This window comes from Lepidochelys kempii, chromosome 1, assembly GCF_965140265.1.
Source record: "Lepidochelys kempii isolate rLepKem1 chromosome 1, rLepKem1.hap2, whole genome shotgun sequence".
In the NCBI taxonomy this organism is placed as follows: Eukaryota; Metazoa; Chordata; order Testudines; family Cheloniidae; genus Lepidochelys; species Lepidochelys kempii.
In genome coordinates, this window is record NC_133256.1 from 246,920,647 (window position 1) to 246,947,864 (window position 27,218).

Sequence of the window (27,218 nt, forward strand, 5' to 3'; positions counted from 1 at the left end):
AGGTGGAGGAGAGGTTTTGTTCAAAAATTGTTTCAATGAAATGTGGTCTTTTTTTAAAAAATGAATTTTTTCACAAAAATATTGGTTTTCTCAAAAATGCCAATATGTTTCAAACATTTTTTCTAAAAACTTTCCATTTTTTCAATGGTTGTTTTTGTTTTCCATTTATTATTTTTTGCTTTCAGTTATTTTTAATTTTCTGTTTTCTTATTTTTTCCCCCTTTTACCAATGTTAATTAGTCAGCTTAGTCATATGGTAGGAATTTTGAAAACCAACCAGTTTTATTTAAAAAAACATGATTTTTGAAAGCACTTTAATTTTTAAAAATTGCTAAAAATTAAAAAATAAAACAAAAAATTGGTCCATTTAGAAAACAAAACTCTTTTCAATTTTTTTTTAACGTTTCAACCAGCTCCATTTGCAAGCGAAATGAACGAAAACTCACCTACAGAAGGTGGCAGTTAGTGTGAACACTCTCATTTGGCAGCTTGGATTTGCTTGATTGTGGAATACGTAAAAAGCAAATCAAGCTAACAAAAAACCAAGCAGCTTAGTGAGAATAAAAGATAAACAAATCAATCCTACTCTGACATGCCCCCAAGAGTCTTCATTTCTTTGGGCCAGATTAATAAAACAAAAACAACAAAAAGACTCATGGGAAGGGAAAGGAAAGAACGTGCAGGGAACGACTGACAATGTCTCTATAATCGTATTGTATGAGAATGACTATTTTTTTTAAAAAGTAAGCAAAACGCTGTCTCCCCCCAGCACTGTAGACCTGGAAGACAACACGTCCTTTTTTTTTTCTGGAGCAAATTCTGTTTCAAATGGATTGCCTCTTCTGCCAATTGTTTTTGTTTAGATGCCCTGGATATTTGTTATCTATCGACCAACTAGAACATGTGATGTGAACGAACTATTCATGTAACAAACAGTTGCACAGATTGGTCTTAAATTAACAACTTTTTTTTCACACCCCTTCTCCCCTCCCTGCACATTTGTCAGTAGATGCCTCAAGGGAGTGATTCTCTACACTCCTTCACATGGCTATTCGGTAAGAGCATCCTCTGACTCCACTTTAGTTACTCCATTGGTGCCTTCTCTCCTGCATTTCCTGCCAGCCACACCTTCCACAGCAGGAACGACTAGATTTTCAGGTGAAATTTAGCTTCCCTGGATGACTTATTCCTCCCCAGTTGGGTTTTAGCTGCTAAATTAGCTGTTCTGGGATCTATGAGCTGCACAATGAGAGGAGCAGAGTAGAAAGGGGATGGCAGATAGGGCAGAAGCAGGAAAAAGAGAGAGACACACACACAGAAAAAGAGAGAGAATTCTAATTGTGGATTCACAACTATATCATACAGGACTAGAGCTCATGGGGAATGGATTTTCATTCTCTGCATCTGACCCATTCTATTCCATCTGTATAGAGTGTTCTCCCAAATGGAAAGAAGAGATTGTCCAGTGAAATGGGGCAGTTTCCAATGACAAGATGTGGGAAGGTCTTATTTGGCATACCTGGACACAACAAGAGGCACCACTTATTTCTCCCTTACAAAAACTTGTCCCCCTTTTCTCCTCTGCAATGGCTTTTGCCCAGTGGTCTTTAATTTCCAAAATGGAAAATAAAACAAATCCCACTCAAATAAATATTCAGGAAAATCAACTGCAAGGGCTCCCCCGCCTCCCTTTCCCTGGATGGTTTTTTCCTGGTATCCACCATCCTGAATTTTCCATTGTTCTGTTAAAAAAACAAAACCTCCAGCGAAGGAGACAGGCTGTCTCAGAACTCGTGCCTTCCCTCGCACTTCTGCAGTCTTGATGCCTCTTTCTTGGGCTACAAACACAGCATGGATGGATTACAGACGATCACATTTCAATGTTTTTAAATTTTTCTTTTCTTTTCTTTTCTTTTTTTTTTAAAAAAAGGGAAAATAGAGTTATAAACACATGTATCACAGCATTTTCAAAAGGCCCCCCACTGCGTCTCTGTTAGCAGTTCAGCCTCCGTGTTAAGCCTGGATGTAAGGCAGCTGGAAGATTAAAACGGCATTGTTAGAACATCCACTGAAATGTCCTCATGGTTTTTTTCTTCTTTGTTTGTTTGTTGTTCCATATTTATTTTATTTGTTTATTTTTTTTAAAGTTTGGCAGGCAAAGAGAAAATGCTTTTCCCCCCCCCCCCATGGTCTGTCAATTTTGTCCTCTATTTTTAGGCAGGAAGAAAAATAACGATGGGTTTGTTTTTTTTAAAGGTGGTAGGGGTTTGAAAATGGCCTCGAGGAGGTTACATTCTAGAGATGACTCAAATGGTTGATTTGTTTCTTTGCTTGTCGCTTGTATTCTCCTCTTGCCTTGCAGTTGATAGTTTTTGGTTCCCCATGTCCTGTACAGACTCAAGTTTCACATCCTCCATATAACCTGCTTCCCCACCCACCCCAGGTGGCAGTAGATAGATGCAACAGTATTTTCACTTGACCTTTACATTATGACACTGAAGTTAAGAGTTAGATGGAAGAGCCATGTTATAGAAAAGCTTTCCCATCTCTGTGAGAAAGAATGAAGCAACAGAAAGTCCTCTGGAGATGCAGGTGCCATGTTGAACTGAGCTCTACCTTGGCACTGGCATCAGTTTGAGATAAATATAGCTGTATGTATGTGTATACATATATATACACACACACACATTTGTTTGTTTGTTATTTATTTATTTTAGCACACTGTCCCATTCTCAGGTCTGGATTTGGGGCAGTTGGTCCTGGGGACAGGTTGGACAGAAGGGGCCAGGGTGCAGAAGAAGCCAGATATAAGAGTGAGGCCCAGGCCTCCCCACGCACAGAACATGGACCAGCCGTAGCCATGACTGATGTCATCAGGAAGTCCATACAGGTAGCGGGGATAGCGGGAGAGCTCGAAGTTGATTCCAGCCACGCATGTGCACAGTGAAATGATGCAGAAGGTACCTGGAGAAGGACAAGAGAGGGGGAAGGAGGGAGGGAAAAAATAAAGAAAGGTTAGAATGATAAAAGCAGCATTCCCCAGCTGTCTAAAAAAGAGGCAGCGTGATCAATAAGGTAATATCTGAAAGGCTGGGGGCTGGAGGAATTGCTACAAAAAGAGGCATGGTCACACTGGATGCCAGGAACTGCTGAGCTGTAGCATTGGCCCTGGCTAGAGCTGGTTGCAGAAACTTCCATTGGCATATGCTGTTCCATCAAAATCAAATTGCTTTGTGAAATCAAGGCAATTTCACTGGTATTTTGTTTTGAAAAAAAAAAAGGGGAGGGGAACTTCTGACCGTGTCAAACCATCCCATTTTGACATTTTCTGACTAAAATGTTTGTTTTTAATTTTACATGACTTTTCATTTTTTAAAAATTTTGCAATATATTACACAGTATAACACATCATTTGAAAGTTGAAAATCTCAATGTTCTCAAAACAAAACATTCTGAACCACCTAAAATAACACTTTTGGGGAATTTTTCTTCGCAGAGAATTTTAAATTGTTTGGTTTTCACTCCAATTCTGAACATTTTGAAATCTCCAAATCCTTTGCAAAACAGAACATCCGTCCTCCTTGCTGCTCTAGCCTGGACTCTGCCTTCCTCTGTAATACTGGGGAAGTCACGGAGGCCTGGTCTACACTAAAATGTTAGGTCAACCTTGCTACATTACTCAGGGGTGTGAAAAATCCACACCCCCAAGTGTCGTAGTTAAGCTGACCTAACCCCCAGTGTAGACAGCACTAAGTCAATGGAAGAATTCTTCTGTTGACCTAGTTACCACCTCTATGGGAGTTCCCATCGGCATAGTTAATATCTACACTGAAGCGCTACAGTGGTGCAGCTGCAGTGCTCCAGATATGCTGCTGTAACACTTCAAGTGTAGATAAGCCCTGAAACTTGCTGCCTCAGTTTTCCATCTGCAAAAGAGGATAAGAGTACTTACTTGCACCATGAGAAGCTTGTGTGTGTAATTCTGGCAGATAATAAGTATCATGGAAAGACATGAGTCCCATTTTAGTTGAGGTTTCGTTGAGCTACTCTCCCTTTATGAGCTTGATTTTCCTCTTCGATCCCACCCCCCAACTTCACCAAATTAAATACAGACCTCTTCAAATTTCACAGGAGTGAACCACCTGTCTATAGTGTGTTCTTATAATGTATCACCAAGGCACAAAACGAGATCAAACTAGCTAGAGATATAAAGGGTAACAAAAACATTCTACAAATATATTAGATGCAAGAGGAAGACCAAGGGCAGGGTAGGCCCATTGCTCAATGAGGGGGAAAAAACAACTATGTGGAAATGGCAGAGGTGCTTAATGACTTCTTTGTTTTGGTTTTCAGCAAGAAGGTTGGTAGTAATTGGTCTAACATAGTGAATGCCAGTGAAAATGAAGTAGGATCAGAGGCTAAAATAGGGAAAGAACAAGTTAAAAATTACTTAGACAAATTAGGTGTCTTCAAGTCACCAGGACCTAATGAAATGCATCCTAGAATACTCAGGAATTGACTGAGGAGATATCGGAGCCATTAGCAATTATCTTTGAACAGTCATGGAAGGTGGGAAAGATTCCAGAAGACCAGGAAAGGGCAAATATAGTGCCAATCTATAAAAAGGGAAATAAGGACAACCCAGGGAATTACAAACCAGTCAGCTTAACTTCTGTACCCGGAAAGATAATGGAGCAAATAATTAAGCAATCAATTTGCAAACATCTAGAAGATAATAAAGTGATAAATAACAGTCAGCATGAATTTGTCAAGAACAAATCTTGTCAAGTCAATATGATAGCTTTCTTTGACTGGGTAACAAGCCTTGTAGATAGGGGGGAAGTGGTAGATATGGTATATCTTGACTTTAGTGAGGCTTTTGAAACTGTCTTGTATGACCTTCTCATAAACAAACTATGGAAATGCAACCTAGATGGAGCTACTATAAGGTGGGTGCAAAACTGTTTTGAAAACCGTTCCCAGAAAGAATTTATCAGTGGTTCACAGTCATGCTGGAAGGGCATATTAAGTGAGGTCCTGCAGGGATCAGTTCTGGGGCCAATTCTGTTCAATATCTTCATCAATGATTTAAATAATGGCATAGAGAGTACACTTACAAAGTTTGTGGACGATACCAAGTTGGGAGAGCTTTGAAGGATAGGATTATAATTCAAAATGATCTGGACAAACTGGAGAAATGGTCTGAAGTAAATAGGATGAAATTCAATAAGGATAAATGCAAAGTATTCCACTTAGGAAGGAACAATCACTTGCACACATACAAAATTGGAAATGACTGCCTAGGAACGAGTATTGTGGAAAGGGAGTATTGTGGAAAGGGAAAGTATTGTGGGAAGTCAGAGTGTACCACAAGCTAAATATGAGTCAACAGTGTAACACTGTTTCAAAAAATGTGAACATAATTCTGGGATGTATTAGCAGGAGTGTTGTAAGCAAGAAACGAGAAGTAATTCTTCCGCTCTACTCTGCACTGATTAGGCCTCAACTGGAGTATTGTGTCTAGTTCTGGGCGCCACATTTCAGGAAAGATGTGGACAAATTGGAGAAAGTCCAGAGAAGAGCAACAAAAATGATTAAAGGTCTAGAAAACATGACCTATGAAGGAAGACTGAAAAACCTGGGTTTGTTTAGTCTGGAGAAGAGAAGACTGAGAGGGGACAGGATAACAATTTTCAAGTACATAAAAGGTTGTTAAAAGGAGGAGGGAGAAAAATTGTTCTCCTTAACCTCTGAGGATAGGACAAGAAGCAATGGTCTTACACTGCAGCAAGGGAGATTTAGGTTGAACATTAGGAAAAACTTCCTGTCAGCATGGTTAAGCAGTGGAATAAATTGCCTAGGAAGGTTGTGGAATCTCCATCATTGGAGATTTTTAAGAGCAGGTTGGACAAACATCTGTCAGGGATGCTCTAGGTAATACTTAGTCCTGCCTTGAGTGCAGGGGCCTGGACTAGTTGACCTCTCAATGTCCTTTCTATCCTATAATTCTACCACAGAATCTGATCACCTCTCCCTAGAGATGATAGCCAAAATCACAGTAGAGCCAATGGTCTAATTTTCCTCCTTCCCCCCTAACACAGTCAGGGCCATGTTATTATTATATTCCTTCTCTCTCTCTCTTTTTCCACATTCTTCTCTTACTACTCCTCTTCTCTCTCCTTCTTGCTTTTGCCTCTTTTTCTTCCTCTTCTTTACCATTGCTAGTTGCAGCTAAGCAGTGAATTGTACACACTCCGTTCTGTGGGCATGAGTGGAATTATGCTAGAGTAGAATATTTCCGGAATGGCTGAAGCCAACCAGACAAGGTGTTGGGGAGAACACATACCAAAGGACATCCTTGGCACACAGGGACATGCCAGTATGCCAAAATCCTTTTTTAGAGGCTACAGCAAAACAAATCTAGGATCTCCATGTAAATTCCATCTCCGCCACTGACCTCCTGCGTGACCTTAGTTCTGGCTCACATTTTCTTCATGCAAATGCCTGGGCATGCTAGCCATTAACCCATCCTGTGCTGCACAGCACAGAACGCTCTGGCCAGTGTCGTACAAACAGAGTGGAGTGCTGTGACCACAACTCTGAATGTTTTCCTTTGGCATGAAGGTACACACAAAGAGTGATCAAAACTGGTCCCCTACTCCGACACTTTTTTGGGCCTGATTCTCACTTGCACCGAGGCTATTTTACATCACTCTGGGAGTGTACCTGCTGCCAGAACCTTACTGTAAGTGGGCATTGGGCTCTTTGGAGTTAAAGGTTTCACAGCCCTCTTGAAAGGAAGAGATGCTCTGAACCTGTCCCTGTTCTGAGGATAAATGAAGACCAACAAACAGAGACCAAGAGCCTCCATATATTTCTGCTGCTGTTGGTTTTATCTCCCTGCCTCCCACACACATGACCCTGGTCCCATGTATTTCCTCTCCCTCTCCCTGATGTATCTGAAACTATATATCAGCATGATACACACTGGCTTGACTTCTCTCTAGACAAACCCACAAAGCCAGCTGCCAGCAAACGCCTTCAGAACTCTGGCCATTCAGTCTGCACTGCCGCCCATGACAGAAGGTCCCCTGTAGTGTGGTAAGCCAACCTTGCTGGCAGCCTGTCAGACTCACTCCTCTAATGCACTGATGGTGTCCTTTGGCCCAGAAAGTTCCTGGCAGAGGCATAGAACGGAGAATGGGAGGAATCTGATTTTTCACCTCAGTGGGAGGAGGAAAATACATTGATGTTAGCCCTCATTTTCCCCTCTAACAAAGGGGCCGTTGAGGGGAACTTTGTCTCTCTGGCCAAATTCTATACATGGCGACCAGACATTCCTGAATAATAAACATTTTATGGTCCCAATTAGGATCAGGTCCCCATTGTGCAGGGTGCTGTACAGACACAGATGAAGAGACAATCCCTGTCCCAGAGGGTAAATACCTAAGAATCACCCCAGATTAAATGCTCCAGATCTTTCCAAATATCTTACAGACACACCCCAGGCTCTGGGGTCATCTTTAGAGAAGTGTCACACCATCTGAAAATCAACAGCAGGAGATGCAGGGCACTGGAGGGCCTCCTTCCCAGAAGTCAGCAGGTGATCCTCTCGTCTTTATTCTGAAATCAACCCACTTGTTTGATGAGAAATCCCAGTCCCTTCCCCCACATCCTCCCTTGTTAAATGGATTATCCTCCTAATATGAGGCTGTATGGGTAGGAGTGCAGTAGTCCCTGTGTGGCAGGCCGTCCTCGCTGTTATACTGTGATGGGAGGAAGGTGCACGGTAGAGCTACAGAGCTATAAACTAAGCTCTGTGGCTTGTTTCAAAGGGCTGTGGTTAGAAAATGGCAAAAGAGTCCCTTCTTTGCTGAAAGGAATGTGATCATTTCAGCTCCATTAGAAACATAAGATTGTGAGAGGAGGTATCAGGGAAAATCTGGATTGCCAGTTTGAAACCATGTGGTTGCTAAATACGAAAAGGAAGGAAGTACTCCCCTTCTCCTACATTTCGTCTCATCTATCTCAATGGCAAACTCTTCAGGGCAAGGACTGTATTTGTACAGTGCCCACAACAATGGGGCTTGGATCTTGGTCTAAACACCACCACGTAACAAATACTAATGAGGAGAAAGTTACAAACAATGGAAAGTAAAACCAGCCATGAATGTGAAACTCATTAAAAATGCTGTTTCTGTCCCTGGATCAAACTCTGTGTTTTTACTGAGCTAATAAATAATCAGTAGTATGCACAACAATTTGCTGGTGCCTGGCTCCATACCCCTCCACTGTCCTGGGTTACGTAAGATGTCATGTACAATATTTTAAACACCAATTTACCAGCATCCATCAATGACATGCCATTATCTCACTATTTATTGTAACTTACCAAGGCACAAAAAATGCTGAATCATGCTGGCTCGAGAAAATTTTATGTCCAGTGTGTGAATCCCACACGCTGTTCAGATTCAACTGTCAGAACTCGGATGGCCCCACTTACCGTTAATCAGGCCTCATGATGTAAGAGGTACCAGGGCTACTGATAATAACTGAATGTTGGTGTGTTTTGGGTTGTTTGGGGACCAGTGCAAAATGAGTTGGGGCCTGCTGTCCAATACCTGAACAGATGCCCATATGACATAAAACCACCCTCCTGATTGGCACCATCGTTGGACTGAATGGGCATGGAGATTGAACTACCCCAAGAAGTGGTCTCTCCAAGTCAGGGTTAGACATATTGCTGGGCCAGTGTGAGGGGAAAGTAGACTACTGTTGCCCATGATACTGTACCTACGCTACAGACACAGGACTTCAGAGCCTCCAGGACTGTCACATTTCATGAACAATTCATTGTAACAGTCTCTTCCCCGCAAAAAATTAAATCCTAAAGAATTTCCCTGATAGGTTCTTGGAATCAGTCATGTACTTCCCTTCCATGTTTACTAATGAGTCAGCGTCCCAGGACAGCAGTGGCAATATAGAATTTTTATTTGTTTATCAAAAACACTTTCTGCAGCTTTGGGATAATCATCCAATCAGAACTGAATGCAGATGGGCTGAGGTTTAAATCTCCCCTCCATGGAATTGGCGGATAGAATATGAATGACAGGCAGTAATAACAGTGCGCCAGGGATGCGTTGGCATCCAAGCGGGACTGGGGGGAGAAAAACTGACTTCTCCAGCACAGCTGACAGGAGTGGAATAAACTGAATTCTGTTTGATGGGGGCAGAGAAATCCAGGCTGAGATTTGTGAGGGGAGGTGGGATCATCCCAAATGAAACACTAGTGAATGAGATAAAGCCACAACAATATTTCTGATAAAGGAAAAATAACATTTCATTGGGAAATGCTTCTGTCAGGCAAGACAGCAAGCCTCAACTAAGGCTGTGTCTACATCACAGAAGTTGCTTTGTTTGACATCCAGTAGCTACTTCCTTTCAATCTGGTTTTGAAAATGGTTGCCCTGATAATGGGGAGAGGTTCAATGCCTGTTACTACACATTAATTGTGTTTGTCTAGCTATTAAATCAATAAAAGGTAATAACAGAAGCTCTATCTTGAAAAAGAGGAGTGTAAGAACTCACCGGGAGTACTTGTGACGTACCACTGCTCTGTTAATCTTGACGAGGCCAATCTGGGGAATCTATATTATTTATTATTATCTATTATTATTTATTAATTCTGTTTGATATTATGAACCCTCTGTACCTATCTATATCAAACTATAAACTCCATGATGACTGTAAGACTGGTCTGTGCCTTCTCTGCTGTCTTTTTACCTCCATCTTGGTGTGAAATTCCAAAGGGTGGAGACACGGGGCTAACAATGGAGGGTTGTTAAACCTCCATGGTCTTCCATTCAAATAGAGACAGGGAGCTGTCAGGCACTCAGAAGATCCAGTCTACTCAGGTGGGCTGGTAACCAGGCAGTCAATCACCTGACCAGGGGCTTAAGGCTGACCTAACAAAGGAGTCTGGAAGTCTATAAAAGGACTAGGTCTGCTCAGAGTAGCTGTCTCTCACCAACCAGAACAGGAAAAGAAGCATGTATTGAAGAACAGAAGTCCCAGAATCCGGATCAAATCCCAGAGAACACTTGAGTGGTGAGTAAACTGAGGCAGGGAATCACACACAGGTGTTTCTTATTTTGCATAGATCTGTATATCTCTTGTGCGTCTAAAGGAAAGAGTGATCGCTTTTTAGAAACCCTTTGCAATGTCTATGCCTATTTGCTTCAAGGATCACATGTCCCAGAAGGGGTAAATTATAAACTAGAGAATCTACAAAGCCCGTGTTCTGAGAAAGGTGGGCTTAAGCCACTGCGATGTCTTGGGGGTGGGGGGTTCAGAACTGGTTCTGGGGGCCTACAGCAGCGGGGCCATGAGGTCCCACTTCCAGGTACCCAAAAGAGAAACTGCACCCAGGAAGTATGTCAGAGAGGCCAGAGCCTCACCAAACCAAAGGAAGTTTAAAAGCATGCAGGCCCAGGGTGTGGATACAAATACAACAGCCAACAAGGGCAAGTTGACCGGGCTATTACATACATCTCTCATCTTATATGTAGACTCTAGGCTTTTTAGGACAGGGACGATACTTTTGTTATACACAATGCGTAGCACAATGGGACCCTTCATCTCAGTTAGAGCCTCTCGGTGCTATGGCAATACCAATAATAAATAATAATTGCTATAGCACCTGGGGACCCTGCTTGGATAAGTTTTCATGGAGGATATTCAGAGCTGCAGAAGAGGAAAACCATGCATGAGTTGCGACTGTGGTTCGAGAGTCCACTTTTGCCCTCTCCATATTGGAAGCAGTACTGTGTGGAGCTAGTTACATCCATTTCTCAGCATGATTGTATCAAGCAGGGCTGTAGAGATGTTCAGGTAGGGAGGTTTTGTTATCATCTGATTACCAGGCAGGCCAAATTGTGCATTTGACTAACCCTTCTAGGCGATCTACAGCATGATTTGCTAACATGGCTCTTGTACCAAAAAAAACAACCCCCTCTCCTCAGTGGTCAGGGTGGCCATGTACATTGATGGATCAGCTAGCTTAGCAACGAAATCTTTTAGGCCTTGTCTGCACTAGAGAACTGCACCATTTGGAAGTGAACCAGTTGTACTGAACTGGTTTAGACACAGACAGCTCAGTTTGCCAGCAGTAGCCATGCTGAATCAGTTTAAGGTTTTGCCCCACACCTGCACTTCTGCTTTCTCACATACATTCCTCCGTTCTGATTACCAAGTAACTAGTTTTATAGAGTCCCTTGTATTTGCTCTGTGGCCCAGCCATGCGTCAACTCCTTGCCCTCTACACCTGTGTGAAGCCTAAGCTGGAAAGCTAGAGGAACCTTTGTATGCTGCCACTGTGCCAAAACCCTGCTAATGACAACTTCATTTAAACATGCCTGTGGCTAGTATTTGTGTCTGAGGCTTTAGATAAAGGATGAAAAGCTAAATATTTGTGGAATTCGTTCCTTCACCTTAAAGAGACACCATGGATTTGAAAGCTAGTCAGTTTCTAAAATAGTTACAAGTAGTTTCCAGTACTATGCCTGCCCCTGAGACCCCTCAGAAGTTATGTGGCTTGACAATCACATTTTCCTCTTGGTTTTTAAAAAATATCTCTTCTGTGCCTGACTGAAAGACACACACCCCTTCCCCGTGCCTCCCAAAAAAACAACTGCAGCAACTGACTCATGAACAGACTGTGCTTTCAAATGTGCAAGATAAATAAACTAGGGGTGGAAATAGAGATTTTTTTCCCTCTCTGATCTCTTACAGTTATAAGAGCCTCAGGTGTTACTTTGCAACTCTAGTAGGTAAGAACAGCCCCACAGAAGTCTGATTTAGAAGATGATAGCGTCCCTTTATTTAACCCAGGCAATTCTCACTGAAATGTGAGTTTCGTTTTTTAAAGTGTTTCTGCAGATCTGTATCTGGATGTTGTTGCTATTGGTTGTTATTTGTGGTTATTAATTTCTTTGGAGAGTGTGCTAGTCTTGTGGTAGTCATCTGATCTTTTATTATAGAGCTGGATGAAAAAACCCACATCACAACAGAAGCTGCATCATTTTCAGCCTCTCTCTACCCTACAAGTTTTTTTGTTCCAGGTACATGAAACAAATAAATAACAAAATGAGGTCTGATCCTGAGGTAGATGTCCCATTAACTAGTTAAATTATATCACAATCCTGAAATTATTAAAGAATAAAACAATAGTGCTCCTAGCTCCGTGGTGACAAACTCCGTTGTGAGGGAGCAGCTTTGCAGTAAACTCCTTCTGGACATGGACTGAATGCCTCAGCGGCACACGGCTCTTGAGAGCACTTTATTGCTCTGTGCACACTTGCACAGAATATAAATTATTGTTTAATTATACACTGTCGCATCATCGTCAGCTAACAGACAGGTTGCAGAATGCAAAGGATTTACTTTAAATTTGCCCTTATAAAAAGGCTTGGGTGGAAGGAGATATCTGATTGGCTGACAGGGTTCCCATGCTGTGTCATTATGAGACCATAAACCTACATGGGTTGGAATTTAATACACTTTTTAAAAACTAAGAACCACAATAAACAGCAGGGTGTATAGTAATGCTGTTATCGTGTCATATATCTGCTGGTTGGGTGCTTCTTGCATTTGGCCTTTGGCCTCATGTATCACAGCATACTGGAGGCCCGCATAGTAAACCGCGGTAACCATGCATCCTGTTGTGTATTATTTCAGCAGCACTGCATGTGTACTGAATTGTAAATACACAAGATGTAGTGTACACCTGGGGAACGTGTATCCTGTAACCATAACTGTACACCCTGCTAAGCCAGATCCTCAGCTTGCGTAAATCAATGCATTTAATTGAGCTACACCTAATTACACCAGGTAAGGAGTTGGCCCTTTGTGTATTACTGCTCCTATGGCACATAGATATGACACAGTAACTCCAAATTGTTGTATATAATGACACCCAAGATTTGAGCACAGGACTCTACAACTGCAGTGCACCATGTTGCGTATGATTGCACCAATGGTGCGTATACAGTGCACCTTATCAAGTATCTCTGCATCCAAGATTTGCCCAACACAATAAGTGCACACCTTCCCATGTGTTCTGCACACAAGAAAGGAGTGACACTGTCACTGCACATCCTGTCTTGCATTATTTCTTCAGAAGCTACAGTCGCACTGTGTTTTGATGAGATGGACTCCAAAAAAGAATATAACAGGGGATGCTCAAAGCATGGGAGTTGCTCAGTGACTAACGTTGAACACTGTGGACAAGGTGATGACCGTGGCAATCTCACCTCAAGATAGCCCAGCAGTAATATCATGACTGACTACACCCATGAGGCCTACATGATGTCTTGCAACCCTGCAAGCACATAACCAGAGTAAAAAAAAAAAAACGGAGCCAGTATTAGCATGGCCCTTTAGTGGTGTGGGGGTAATATAGGTAGAGGTAATTCATGTCATAATTAAGTAACTTTTTGTGGAAATAACTCCTTCCATCACTGCAGGTCTGATCTCCCAGACTGTTTATCCTGCTGCAAGTTTGTCCAGTATCTGACTCATATGCCTCCCGTTCCATCACATCTCAAATCTGCCATATAACCAGGCTGCTAGATTGATGCCAAATTGCAGCACTGGCAGAAACCCCATTATGGGTTCTCAATTAATTTGAGCTGACCTTCATTATCACATAGAAGGACTTGACTTGTCACAGTTCTGCATTCACAGCAGTAAGGGTGTTGGACTGAGATTCACTTATTCAGCAGGTGGGTCTAACAAATCTTTAGGAAGGCAAAGCACTCAGTAAGTAGTGATCAATTAGTCACAAATGGGAAGCTCATCAGGATGATCTCATCATGGTTGCCTCCAGCACTGGACAGTAAGATTTCAGCTTCCCACTGTTACACAGACTTATTTATAACTTTCTGTTGTCTTCTCTTTAAATGTGTTTTAGTCTCTCGTTTGCATGTTAACTCTTTTCCCCTGCCAGTACAGGATTTGTGTCAGTTCAGACCAGTTTCTTCTAGCTTTGCGGCTACTTTACCTTTTTTTTCCCCTCACAATTGTGATTACTCTTCAATTTCTTACACATGCGCAGTTATATTTAAGCTGAAACTTAAATGTAATCAGAACAGACTATTAAAATCACAGCAGGCTTCTGATCCAGTTTAAACATGCCTTTACTCCCCATAGAAGAGACTTTCAGCACCCTGGCTAATTTTTCCCTTTTCTAGGATGTGGAGGATAGATCTACTTCTGCTCTGAAAAGCAGATCTCTAAATGGAAGCCTGACTTTGGCTTTTAAAGTGAATTTAGAGCTGATGAGAATTGTCAGATTCATGGCAGCTGAGGTCCTTTCTTTGTCTATAGAAGCACAGCATAAGCAGAGGCAGTGCAAACTTCTCCCACACGGCCCTGCCAATGCTTCTAAAATACTCTGCAGGGAACAATTCAAGTGATGAGAGGGTAGTGTTATCTCCATGTCCATTTAATCCTTATTCCTCTGCTGTGGATGCCATCAAAGATGCCATCTGGTGCCAGTTGTGGTGGTGGTTGTTGTATGATTTGGACATCTGTCCATTCACAACGGTACTGAGACCCGCCACCTCACTTCACTCAGGCAACCAGACACCTGTCAGGTTATAATGACTTTTTCTTGGTCACTGTCTGACTTGGATTGAATTTGAATGGGTGGGGGGAACCTTGCTGTAGATGGCTTTGTAACCCACAACCAGTCTCCTGAGCCATTCAGTTAGAACTGGAACCGTTTATATTTGTCCTGAGGGATATAATTGTCCAGAAATCAAACTGAGATTTTCATTGTCCTGTAAATGAAGCCTGCAAGAGACAGGACAAATCCATGAAAATGGTATTACATGAATTGCAGAGTGGGCAGCAGCACGCCTGATCCCTTATTTTCTGCCTTTTAAAGGATTACATGGCATTGAGAAGGGCTAAGATGGATTCTTTCTTCATGTTGCAGGGAGCTAAAACTTTCATCTACCATGAAGCTGTCCAACTCCACACAAGTACCATATGTGTGACTAACTTCTCTATTGCCCCCTAATAGGGCCCTTGAGAATAGACAAGACAGGCCCACATTGCAAGGGTGCCTGGGAAGGTGGGTCTGAGTCTTGAGTCAGTTTCTAAATTCCAAACTGGGCCCTGTTACACACACACAGGCAGTCCCCTTTCTCTTTCCACAGAGAGTTGTTCCTGCCTCGAAAGGTGTGGTGCCGCCCTGCCTCTCCTTCTATTACCCATGCACTGCCTTCCTCTCTGTTTGGTACCAGTATGCTAAAGGTGTTCAATAAGTAATTGTTTAAAAAACCCAGTAAACTCGAGTTTTGTTTGACCATCGTCCTATGGTCTTGAAATGCAAATGCCAGCAGCAGATCAAAGCCCTGGTGACATTATCAAGAAGCAGAGAACTACAGAACTTTAAAAAAACGTGTAGCTTGTCTTCCATGGCTGTTGCTGGGACAGTCCTTTGTGTTCCTATCAGACCCTACTCCATACGTTTGGTCCAGCTTTCATTCACCTCTTCACAGCAGAGCTACTGTTCTCCCAGAAGAAAGGGGCTACACAGACTCTCCCCAGAGCCAAAGGACAGATTATTTGCTGGCGAGCAGCACAAGGCATTACCTGCTTTCTCATCTTCCCAGGAGGGCTGAGTGTACTGCCTCCACACCTCTACCAGGGCATGCTTGTCTTGGGAGTGAGCAATTAGAGTTCTCTCTAGCTATTTGGCCTACTTTAAAAAGAAACAAAACAAGAGCCGTGAAAAAAACACCTTGTGCTGCAAAATCAGCATGAACTCACTTAGCAGTCTAACGTAGGCCACGTTGAGGAAAGTGGGCCTATCCCAATCAGCAGTGAAGGACAATGGGTTGTTGTGATGCAGTGGGAATTTTCTGTAAATATTTTGTATAAACACTGTGCCTCAGTTCCCCCCATATCCTGTACTGTCACCTGGGGGTAGAAAAGGGCTACTTACTCTTGAGCAGGGGACCAGGCAGGTTTGACCGACGACTTGCTGTCTTGAGTTTGGGGCCCACGCCATTGGAGAGTCCATGTAGACAATGGAAAATCCAAACACTGGGACATTTGCTACCTAGCAGCTAAAGACCAGGGATGGCCCACCCCACCACAGGAAGCCAGCTGTGTTTGACCAGCTGGACAACAAAGGACTGAGGCAGGGCCAGGTGGGACTGGCCCAAGAACTTCAACAAAGAGGGGACAAAATGGGAACCAACGGGACACCACTTGGCTGGGGCTCTAAGCCAAGAACGAACCATGCTGTAACTTTCTTTAATCTATGCTAACCAAGGACTTTCTATACTGTGTTCCAGTTGACTAATAAACCCTTCTGTTTGGATAATGCTGAGTGAATGTCCCTGCAGATGCTGTTGGAGATGCATTGCTCCCTAAGATAGGACAAGTCTCCTTCAGGCATCTGCCTCAGTGGGGCTTGCTGAATGGAGTGCATGGTGTGAAGCAGGTACTGAAGGACCAGAGGTCCAGCCTAAGGAGGTGGTGAAGCCATGGGGCTTATCCTCAAGGAAGAGTGAGACCCCTAGGGAGTCTGGCTTACTGAAGGAGTCATCCAAGAGGCTGTTCCAAATCTGGGGTCATAGCACTGATCCTGTGGATCCTTGACAGTTGTATACACTCTCTTTTCCTCTCTCACACACAGAGCTACTGTCAGAGCTCTGAACCACAAAAAGCCAGAGTTCTTGTGTGATCTGATACAAAGGTGCCATAACTACTTGTGTTGGTCTGGTTTCTCCGGGGTGTGAGTGCACGTCTAGGAGCAGCAGAAATGAACAATAAAAAGAAAGCATTTGAAGTTTGCCTTTAAGGTCAGCTGATGTTTCCATGGCAATCAAATGCTACAAAGATGACACTAAATTCTCCAGTTGCAGCTACTGATCCATCCCTTCTGTTAAAAGCATTAAATGAATACCACCTGTGTTATACCTCTGGGGTTGGACTGGAATCCACCACTGCTTCAACCCCTCACCCCCAATTTCCGCATGTAGACATAAACTCTTAGGTTTTCACTTTAAAGTACTGTGCCTGTTGGTATTGGCATAAAGATTAGGCTCCATTTCTGATGTTCTGTGCAAATCATTTAGTGAAAACTGTGTTTCTGCCAGAAGGAGGACACATAGTCCCACAAGTGAACTGATTTTACAGCAGGTGGTGAGATGTGTGTTGCGAACCCTCCTTGAGGAGTATTATTGTAGGAAGTTACAAAAGGGCACTACAATGGAGGGTACAGAGTGATTTACAGAAGTGATCTTGGTGAAAGCAGTGTTTCACGTTCATTTTTCAAACTGTCTACTTTTGAAACTGGATGATAATATTATTTAAAAAAATGCAAAACCTGTGTGAAACGCAACAATAAGGCTGCAGAGTGAAGCACTTGGAAGTCAAGAAATGTTAAAACTAATCTGCTACCTTAACTGTGTCCTTTGGGCAAATGTATTATGATGCTGTCTTGTATCTTCTTGTTGTACAATCAACCTTAACTTTTGCATTTCTAACATTAAAACTGGGAGGAGAGAGGGGTGTGGGAAAAAGGTGGTGTCATAAAAATAAAGGGAAGGGTAAGCACCTTTCTGTATACAGTGCTATAAAATGCCTCCTGGTCAAAGGCAAAACCCTTTCACCTGTAAAGGGTTAAGAAGCTAAGATAACCTCGCTGGCACCTGACCAAAATGACCAATAAGGAGACAAGATACTTTCAAATCGGGGGGGGGGGCGGGGGGGGGAAAGGGTCTGTCTGTCTGTGTGATGCTTTTGCTGGGAACAGATCAGGAATGCAGTCTCAGAACTTCTGTTAGTTAGTAAGTAATCTAGCTAGAAATGCGTTAGATTTCCTTTTGTTTAGTGGCTGGTAAAATAAGCTGTGCTGAATGGAATGTATATTCCCGTTTTTGTGTCTTTTTGTAACTTAAGGTTTTGCCTAGAGGGATTCTCTATGTTTTGAATCTGATTACCCTGTAAGGTATTTACCATCCTGATTTTACAGAGGTGATTCTTTTACCTTTTCTTTAATTAAAATTCTTCTTTTAAGAACCTGATTGCTTTTTCATTGTTCTTAAGAGCCAAGGGTTTGGGTCTGTGTTCACCTGTACAAATTGGTGAGGATTTTTATCAAGCCGTCCCCAGGAAAGGGGGTGTAGGCCTTGGGGGGATATTTTGGGGGAAGACGTCTCCCCTGTGGGCTCTTTCCCTGTTCTTTGTTTAACATGCTTAGTGGTGGCAGCATAGGGTTCAAGGACAAGGCAAAGTTTGTACCTTCGGGAAGTTTTTAACCTAAGTTGGTAAGAATAAGCTTAGGGGGTCTTTCATGCAGGTCCCACTTCTGTACCCTAGAGTTCAGAGTTGGGAAGGAACCTTGACAGGTGGTATAACTATTTAATTTTCTAGATTTTTATTTTCTTGGTGAAAAAAGGAAATAAAGAAAGAAAATGCCCCATTCCATAGCTGACAGGCACCAGTTGGCCACAGGATGACTGGTGATTGCTAGTCTCTCAGGACAAATATGTATTTCCATACCTGTATATATACAGCCCCTATCAGTGCACAGATTCAAAAATGTTTAAGGCAACATAAGAGCCCCATGCCAGCTCACCAGTTCCGTTTTTATTTGCAGCTTAATGCAATCTATGGCCTTAATCTTAAAGGGCTTAAACCAGTCCAAGACTTCAGATCAAGTTAAGCTGCTTATGCCACTTCAAGGCCTTAAATAATTTTAAAAGGCAAAAGAAGAGTAAAAAAAAAATCAAAATTAACAGGGTAACAAAAGGGCAGACTCCTTCCTGCCTATTAACCTGTTTTGAAAGGCTTGTGTCCAAGCCATGCAAATACAGAGTAGCTCTTTGTCCCCCTCTAGTGTCTAAAGCACATATAGGTGTTAATTATGTGACCGCCTCATCGTGAGATTACACATGCGCTTCCTGAGCGGCACATGCATGCACCCGGTGCCCATTTTTAAGTGAGTCTCCCAATGTCATCGACAAATTCAAATGAGCATGCTCAGCATTTGCAAATGCTCCGAACGTTATCAAACCACAGCTACTATTTGTCAAACCAAGGAAAGGCACTATTCCTCAGTGAAGACTACATTTATGCCCCTCTTCAATGCTTATATTTTAGTCATTGATTATGTAGTTCTCTTTCAAAAGGGATGTCCAGATTTCTTTGTGTGTAAGTGTATGTATCTGCCATCACTCACAAATGGATGAAAAGATTTTGTATTAGCTTCCCAAAATTATTCATTTTTTAGAAGAGAACAAGCGTGAGAAATTGGATTCCCAAACGAGAATGTTATGAAAAGTTACAGGCATGTAAAACAGAATCTCATAATGGAAAGTGTTTTCAGCCTTCACCATAGCAACTGCTTCTACTGTGACCACTATAAGAGACGCAACAAAAAGAATAAATGGGGACCACGACCATTTTGCCACATAAAAAGTTACTAAAAAAAGGAATTCCGTTAGCCTCTGCCATTTTCAGCTGAACTCCATGGAGTTTCATCTTGTCTCAGTTTTTTCTCTTCTTGCCTCCCCCTTGGTAGCTGCTATCAAGATACTTCATATCTGCCTTGGAGAGATCAATCACGGAGCTTTGCCACATGCTTGTTTTACTAAATCCCTACATTTTGTTTGACAAATCAATCAGCAGTAGAATTATTATTTTTGTGAGATAGGAGCCTACAGAGAAGTGGAATAGAGGCCCTATTTTTCACCTTCATATGCAAGTTTCAACTTAGGTTAAATTTGGGATCCAAAGGACTCAACAGCAGGTAACCATCCATGGCTGCATAGACAGACATTGCAGTTGTCATTTAATTGCAGATATGCATCGCACAGCCATAGGCAGTACAATGCATAACCTTTGACTTCTTGAAGACGAGCCTCTACTTGGTGAGCTAGAGGAAGATATGCATGTGTGTTGCAAAGAGACAGACCGATACACACAACGGCTCTGATATATAAACCCACCTAAACTATCAGCACTTGTCCACTCTCTCTCCCACATACCCAGGAATCAGTTTATCCTGAGATTTTTATTTGCCATGTGATTTATTCCCCTCAGCGTTATCCTGCTCACTGAGATCGTGGATAGCACCAGTGATTTTTTGGAAGCCACTTGGCACTGACAAACACTGGCATGCTACACATGGCTGTACTGTATTCCTGCCCGTGCCTTGCAACAGGGGGAAATGCACTACTCAGATGTTGCTTTGGGCACCTGAAGGGTTGTTTCCACCATCCTCACCCTCTTCCCAGACCAGAATGCAGAAATAGATGTGAGTAGAATCTCATACCTGGTTGGGTGTTTTCTTTAACAAACATCCCTGCTTTGCATATCTGGAATAAAACACCAAATGGTGCTGGCAACCTGCATACTGATCCTTGACTTTCTTTTTTGTCACACATCTTCCATGTCTGCTTATCACTCCCGTACCAGCAGCCACAGGGGAGAGTGGGTATTGATCACTGATGTGAGCAAGGGGTATGTAAAGTATTCGTAGCCCTGACCCATATCATGTGACTAGGGACAGACAGTAAGGATGAGTCACTTAGCAGCACTCCGATATGGTGTCAGAAGAAAACTAAATCTGTGGTGAAGATGGAGCCACTGTAAACTCCTGAAGCTCTCACACTGGCATATTACTGGGGGAAGGGATTGAAGCACTTCCACATGTTCCTAGAAGCAAGTGCTAATACAGAGAAATTAGACAGGAAGAAATCCACCACACTTGCTACATGGGGCAGGCCAACAAGCACTGGAGACCGATAGTACCTTCTAAAGGGAGCAAGAAATTACTCCAGACTACTAGACAAGGTCATTCAAAAATGTCCTGAAGTCTGTGTTTCACCAGGAATGTCACGTGCAAAAGACAAGAAATAGGCTGCCAGGTGAGACCTCTGATCATTTTGTGACAGAACTGCATACTAAAGTTGAATTGTGCGAACATGGATATTTAGAAGATGGAATAATTAGTCTATTTGCTGATGATCGAAGACTGAGTTATCGAAGGTAAAGCTGATATCTGGTTTAAAGCCAAAGACCTAGACGTGACTTTGCAAAGAATAGTGAATATTTGCAAAACAAGTGAAAATTGTGCTTCTCCAAGGACAGTGTTAACAAACAGTGAAAAGACAAAAGTGCATCTCTAATTAGAGTGTATATTAAGGCATAAATAGATAATACAAGGGTAAACAAATGGCAGAGGCGAGATTTGTTTGCAATAAAAGTGACTGTAATAACATGATGAAAAAGTGGCCATCACAAAGGGTGCTATGTTATGCAATAAATAGGGCCCTATCAAATTCACAGCCATGAAATACACATCATGGACCGTGAAATCTGGTCTCCCAGTGTGAAATCTCGTCTTTTGTGTGCTTTTACCCTATACAATATAGATTTCATGGGGGGAGACCAGCGTTTCTCAAATTGGGGTCCTGACCCAAAAGGGAGTTGCGGGGGGGTCACAAGATTACTTCAGGGGCGGGTTGCGGTATTGCCACCCTCACTTCTGTGCGGCCTTCAGAGCTGGGCGGCCAGAGAGCAGCGGCTGTTGGCCGAGCGCCCAGCTCTGAAGGCAGCACCCCGCCAGCAGCAGCGCAGAAGTAAGGGGGCCAATATCATACCATGCCACCCTTACCTCTGCACTGCTGCCTTCAGAGCTGGGTGGCTGGAGAGTGACGGCTGCTGACTGAGGGCCCAGCTCTGCAGGAAGCAGCGCAGAAGTAAGGGTGGCAATACCCTACCATGCCATCCTTACTTCTGCGTTGCTGCTGGCAGCAGCTCTGCCTTCAGAACTGGGTTCCTGGCCAGCAGCTGCCGCTCTCCAGCTGCCTTGCTCTGAAGGCAGAGTCACTGCCAGCAGCAGCACAGAAGTCAGGGTAGCAGTGCCACAACCCCCCCTACAATAACCTTGTGACCTCCCACCCCATAACTCCTTTTTGGGTCAGGACCCCTACAGTTAAAACACTGACATTTCAGATTTAAATAGCTGAAATCATGGAATTTTTGATTTTTTAAATCCTATGACTGTGAAATTGATCAAAATGGACCGTGAATTTGGTAGGGCCTTAGCAGTAAAAAACAACTATTTTGCAAAAGTGTGTTGTTCTCAGTTCGAATTGCAAAGAAATACAAAAGCAAAACACATTCATGAATGTACAGCTGAAGAACAGAGCTCTGATGAAGATCATGAAGTTGACAATAATAGAGTTCTTTGTTGGGTCTCTTAATACATTTACAAAGGAAAGTTCTGCAACAGATTGTTTTTCACACTGGAAATAAATTAACAAAAAGTGAATTTCAAAATAGAGCTGAGTGCAATGTAATCAAACTTAGCACACACACACGCACACACGAGAGAGAGAGCACTGACATTAAAATAAAAAAAATAAGCCTTATTTTATACAGTGGGCACAAATTAACCTATGTGACAAAGCTACTACCACTCAGCAGCGTTTGAAATAGTGAAAGAAGAAACCCCATGTATGCCTGGGGTAGAGAGTAGGCTGCAAATACAGATGATCAAATGGATGATTAACTTGTCTACTGTCCATAGGTTGACCAGATAGCAAGTGTGAAAAATTGGGACAGAAGTGGGGGGAATAGGTGTCTATGCAAGACAAACCCCCAAATATCAGGATTGAACCTATACCATTGGGACATCTGGTTACCCTAACTGTCCAGAACACAAAATATATTCTTAAATAACTTGATGAAGTGTTGAGGGAAGTGGGATGCATTGACAATGTAAGAATTCACAGTGATAGAGACCTCAGTGTGCCACCAAACCACATCACATCTCATTAGCACTGAAAGAGAAAATGAAAGCTGAACCTGACCTGATGGTAAAAGTAGATGCTGTTGAGTGAACAGACACCAACTAACTGGAATGATCAGGATGGCCATTATAATAAAGCCAAACAAGTTAAGAATTTGTATAAAGTCAAAAGTTTTGAGTTAGGCCACCAAACATGAGTGCTACCCCCGAGAACTGATAAAGAGTTCATATCCAGAGGACCCCTAAATATTCAGGTTTTGATGCAAGTCAAGGCAGGGCTGAGTCAATATACAAAGTATAAAACTCTTTGCCTCCCATATTTCTTTTGGCAGATATATGTTTAAGCAAATTCCCCTTGGGATTGTCTCAGCACCCTAACGTGTGTGAAGGCATCAGGTGAAATCCTGGCCCCACTGAAGTCCATGGGAATTTTGCTATTAATTTCAGTGGGGCCAGGATTTTTCCCATCATGCCCCAGATCTTTGAGGCTCTGTATGGGATGGAAGTAACTGTTGATGATCTGCTGGCTTAGGGTAAAAATGCTCAGTGCCACAACAAGAGATGGCATAATGTTCTGAGGCATGTCAAAGAAAAGATTCTCAGATTGAACAGCATGAGGTCAGAAATGCTATACATATTCCACAGTGCCCATCTGGGTATTTAGAAGTGTAAGAAGAGAGGCCAAAAAAAAATCCTGTTATGACCAAACAAATGCTGCCATCAAAGATAAGGTATCCAAGTGTGAAATCTGCAATAAATAGACTGCAAAATAACCCCGGAAGCCATGAGAGATTCCTGATCTCTGTTGGTATAGATACATTTGAACTAAACAGGAAAGATGACTTCTTATTAGTGAATTTTTTTAACTTGTTGCAAAACACACGGAATAACAATGTAGTAACACATTGTAAATTACCATTTACTTGTCATGGGATTCCAGATGAGCTAATAACAGATAATGGCCCACAAAGGATCACAAGTGACTCATTTTGGCCATTCTTTTGATTTATTAGATCAAGCACACTACATCAAGTCCTCGCTATACACAGTCACATGGGCTAGCAGAAAATTCAGTAAAAATAACAGACCTTCATTTAAAAAAAATTAGCCCTGGCAGATTCTAGGTATGCATACTTGGCATCGTTACAGTACCACAGCTCACCTCATAATGCTTCATGAAAATGACTAGCTTAGAGAATTTTGGGCAGGAGACAAAACCCTTAAACAGGTAACAAGCCTCTTGAGCCAAAGACATTTAACTCTGAATTAGTACAAAGAATGCTCCTAGTTACCCCCACCGCAAGTGGAAGAGGTTAGATTTCAAAACAGACCCTGGCTGCCAACCTGCCAAGGTCTCCTGCCATCTTCACCGAGGTCAGATGTCATAACCACCTGAAGGTCACTTCTACAGGAGAAACAAAAGCCAGCTTCTCAGGGCTGGGCTGTGGCAGCTGATGTGCCCTGGTTAGCTGCTGAGATCAGGAGACAAGTAGCAGGGTCAGGAGCAAGCCAGGTCAGAATGCCAGGAAGTCAGGGTGAGGCACCAAGTTGCAGGCAGATAGCAGGGTCAGACTCAAGCCAGGTCAGGATACCAGGAAGTCATACCAGAAAGGTCAGGAACTAGGTTACCAACAGCAATTGAATAGTGAAGTCAAGGACAAACCAGGGTCAGAAGCCAGAGTCTAGCATCTGTCACAAGCAGGGCCTGGAGCAGAAGCAGGCAGGCAGTCTGTGCATTGCTCAGACAGCTCCTCATGTTGGCTTCCTGGTTTAATTACTGGTATCAGCCAATCAGTAGGCTGTGAGGGGCTGCCACTCAGCCGCTGCTGGGTGGTAATGCCTGCCAAGCCTAGCTTCACAGGGTCCTCTCATGGGAGCGTGGCTTAACCCTCCCGTGGTGATGCAGCAGCATCAGTGGCCCAGAACCCGCCTGGTCCCAGGTTTTAGCCCTGCAGGTTCTTAGAACAGCCAAACAAAACTATGGAGAACACTGTCTCTCTGATCTTTGAGGACAACCACCAGAATGCTACCTGACAATGCTCCTGTGCTGACAGAAGTAACACCTGCCCATCAGGTCACTGTCTGTGGAAAAACACCAAGAGCAATAAATAGGCTCCAAGTTGCAGATCCATCTCAGTGGCTAACCTGACCTCTGCAGTAGGCACTAGTATGAGAACAAGAAGAGACCATGTGATCAGAAAGCCAGAGGTTCAGAGATGGAGTTACTGACAGATATTGAATATCCTGACCTCCAGCCTAGATGTCTCTATTTGTCTGTTTTATTAATTGCCTGTTTCAGATTGTGGTTGTTATTCTGGGGTGATATTTCATTTGTATTTGACTTTCAAAAAGTCAGGGAGGATGTAACAGTAGCCACTAGAGTCAGTGGCTACTTACCCATGCCACATGACAGGGGGATAACCTTTTGTAACTCTGACTCATGTCATGTAACCATGACTGACCAAAAAGTTCAATCTCTTACCATCACATCTATATTACAATCACCTCACTATGTTGACAACAGAATTTGTCAGATTTAATAAAACAGTCAATGCATCTTATTTCAGTTTGAATTTGCCTAGTTTTAATTTCCATCCACTAGATCTTGTTCTTCCTTTGTCTGCCAGGCTAAAGAACCTTCTAGTAGAAGATCTCTTCTCCTTGTGTAGGTAATTCTAGAATCTAGACAATGATCAAGTCACTTCTTAACCTTATGTTCCACAGGATAAATAGATTGAGTGTAAGTCTTTCATTATAAGGCACATTTTCTAGACCTAAAATCATTCTTGTAGCTCTTCTCTGAACACCCTCCAATCTTTCAAAATCCCTTTAAAAGCATGGACACCAGAACTGGATGCAGTATTCCAACAATGGTCTCTCTAATACTGTGTGTAGAGGTAACACTACCTCCCTACACTGACTTAATATTCCCATTTATACATCAAAGGACTGTGTTAGCCCTTTTAGCCGCAGCATTGCATTGGAAGCTCTCATTCAGCTGGTTATCCACCATGATCCCTAAGTCCTTTTCAGAATCATTGCTTTCCAGGTTATAGTCCTCTCTTTTGTAAATATGACCTATATTCTTTATTCCTAGATTATGACGTTTCATTTAGCTGTCTCAAAACACTTGCTGTTTGAATGTCCTAAGTTTACCAAGCTTCAGAGGCGTAGCCATGTTAGTCTGGATCTGTAAAAGCAGCAAAGAGTCCTATGGCACCTTATAGACTAACGGATGTATTGGAGCACGAGCTTTCGTGGGTGAATATCCACTTTGTCGGATGCATGTAGTGGAAATTTACAGAGGCAGGTATAAATATGCAAGCAAGAATCAGGCTAGGGATAACGAGGTAGTTCAATCAGGGAGGATGAGGCCCTCTTCTAGAAGTTGAGGTGTGAACACCAAGAGAGGAGAAACTGCTTTTGTCCTTGGCTAGCCATTCACAGTCTTTGTTTAATCCTGTGCTGATGGTGTCAAATTTGCAAATGAACTGAAACTCAGCAGTTTCTCTTTGAAGTCTGGTCCTGAAGTTTTTTTGCTGCAGGATGGCCACCTTTAAATCTGCTATTGTGTGTCCAGGGAGGTTGAAGTGTTCTCCTACAGGTTTTTGTATATTGCTATTCCTAATATCTGATTTGTGTCCATTTATCCTTTTGCGTAGGGACTGTCCAGTTTGGCTGATGTACATAGCAGAGGGGCATTGCTGGCAGATGATGGCGTATATTACATTGGTGGACATGCAGGTGAATGAACTGGTGATGGTGTGGCTGATCTGGTTAGGTCCTGTGATGGTGTCGCTGGTGTAGATATGTGGGCAGAATTGGCATCGAGGTTCGTTGCATGGATTGGTTCCTGAGTTAGAGTTACTATGGTGTGGTGTGTAGTTGGTGAGAATATGCTTCAGGTTGGCAGGTTGTCTGTGGGCAAGGACTGGCCTGCCTCCCAAGGCCTGTGAAAGTGAGGGATTGTTGTCCAGGATGGGTTGTAGATCAGTGATGATGTGTTGGAGAGGTTTTAGCTGAGGACTGTATGTGATGGCCAGTGGAGTTCTGTTGGTTTCTTTCTTGGGCTTGTCTTGCAGCAGGAGGCTTCTGGGTACACGTCTGGCTCTGTTGATCTGTTTCCTTATTTCCTCGTGTGGGTATCATAGTTTTGAGAATGCTTGGTGAAGATCTTGTAGGTGTTGGTCTCTGTCTGAGGGGTTGGAGCAAATGCGGTTGTACCTCAGCGCTTGGCTGTAGACAATGGATCGTGTGGTGTGTCTGGGGTGGAAGATATAGGCATAGCGGTCGATGGGTTTTCGGTATAGGGTGGCGTTAACATGACCGTCACTTATTTGCACCGTGGTGTCTAGGAAGTGGACCTCCCGTGTAGGTT

At 42.8% G+C, this 27,218-nt stretch overlaps 1 protein-coding gene across 2 annotated transcripts in view; it reads right to left on the reverse strand.

Moving 5' to 3' along the window:
• Window positions 1-366: 366 nt before the first annotated feature.
• Window positions 367-27,218, reverse strand: part of TMEM178B (transmembrane protein 178B) — a 329,107-nt gene continuing 302,255 nt past the window's right edge. For both annotated transcript variants that reach the window (XM_073322275.1, XM_073322269.1), the window contains one exon: window positions 367-2,964. In XM_073322275.1, the coding sequence (XP_073178376.1) occupies window positions 2,714-2,964 (251 nt within the window). In that variant the 3' untranslated portion in view covers window positions 367-2,713. The remainder of the gene's footprint in view (window positions 2,965-27,218) is intronic.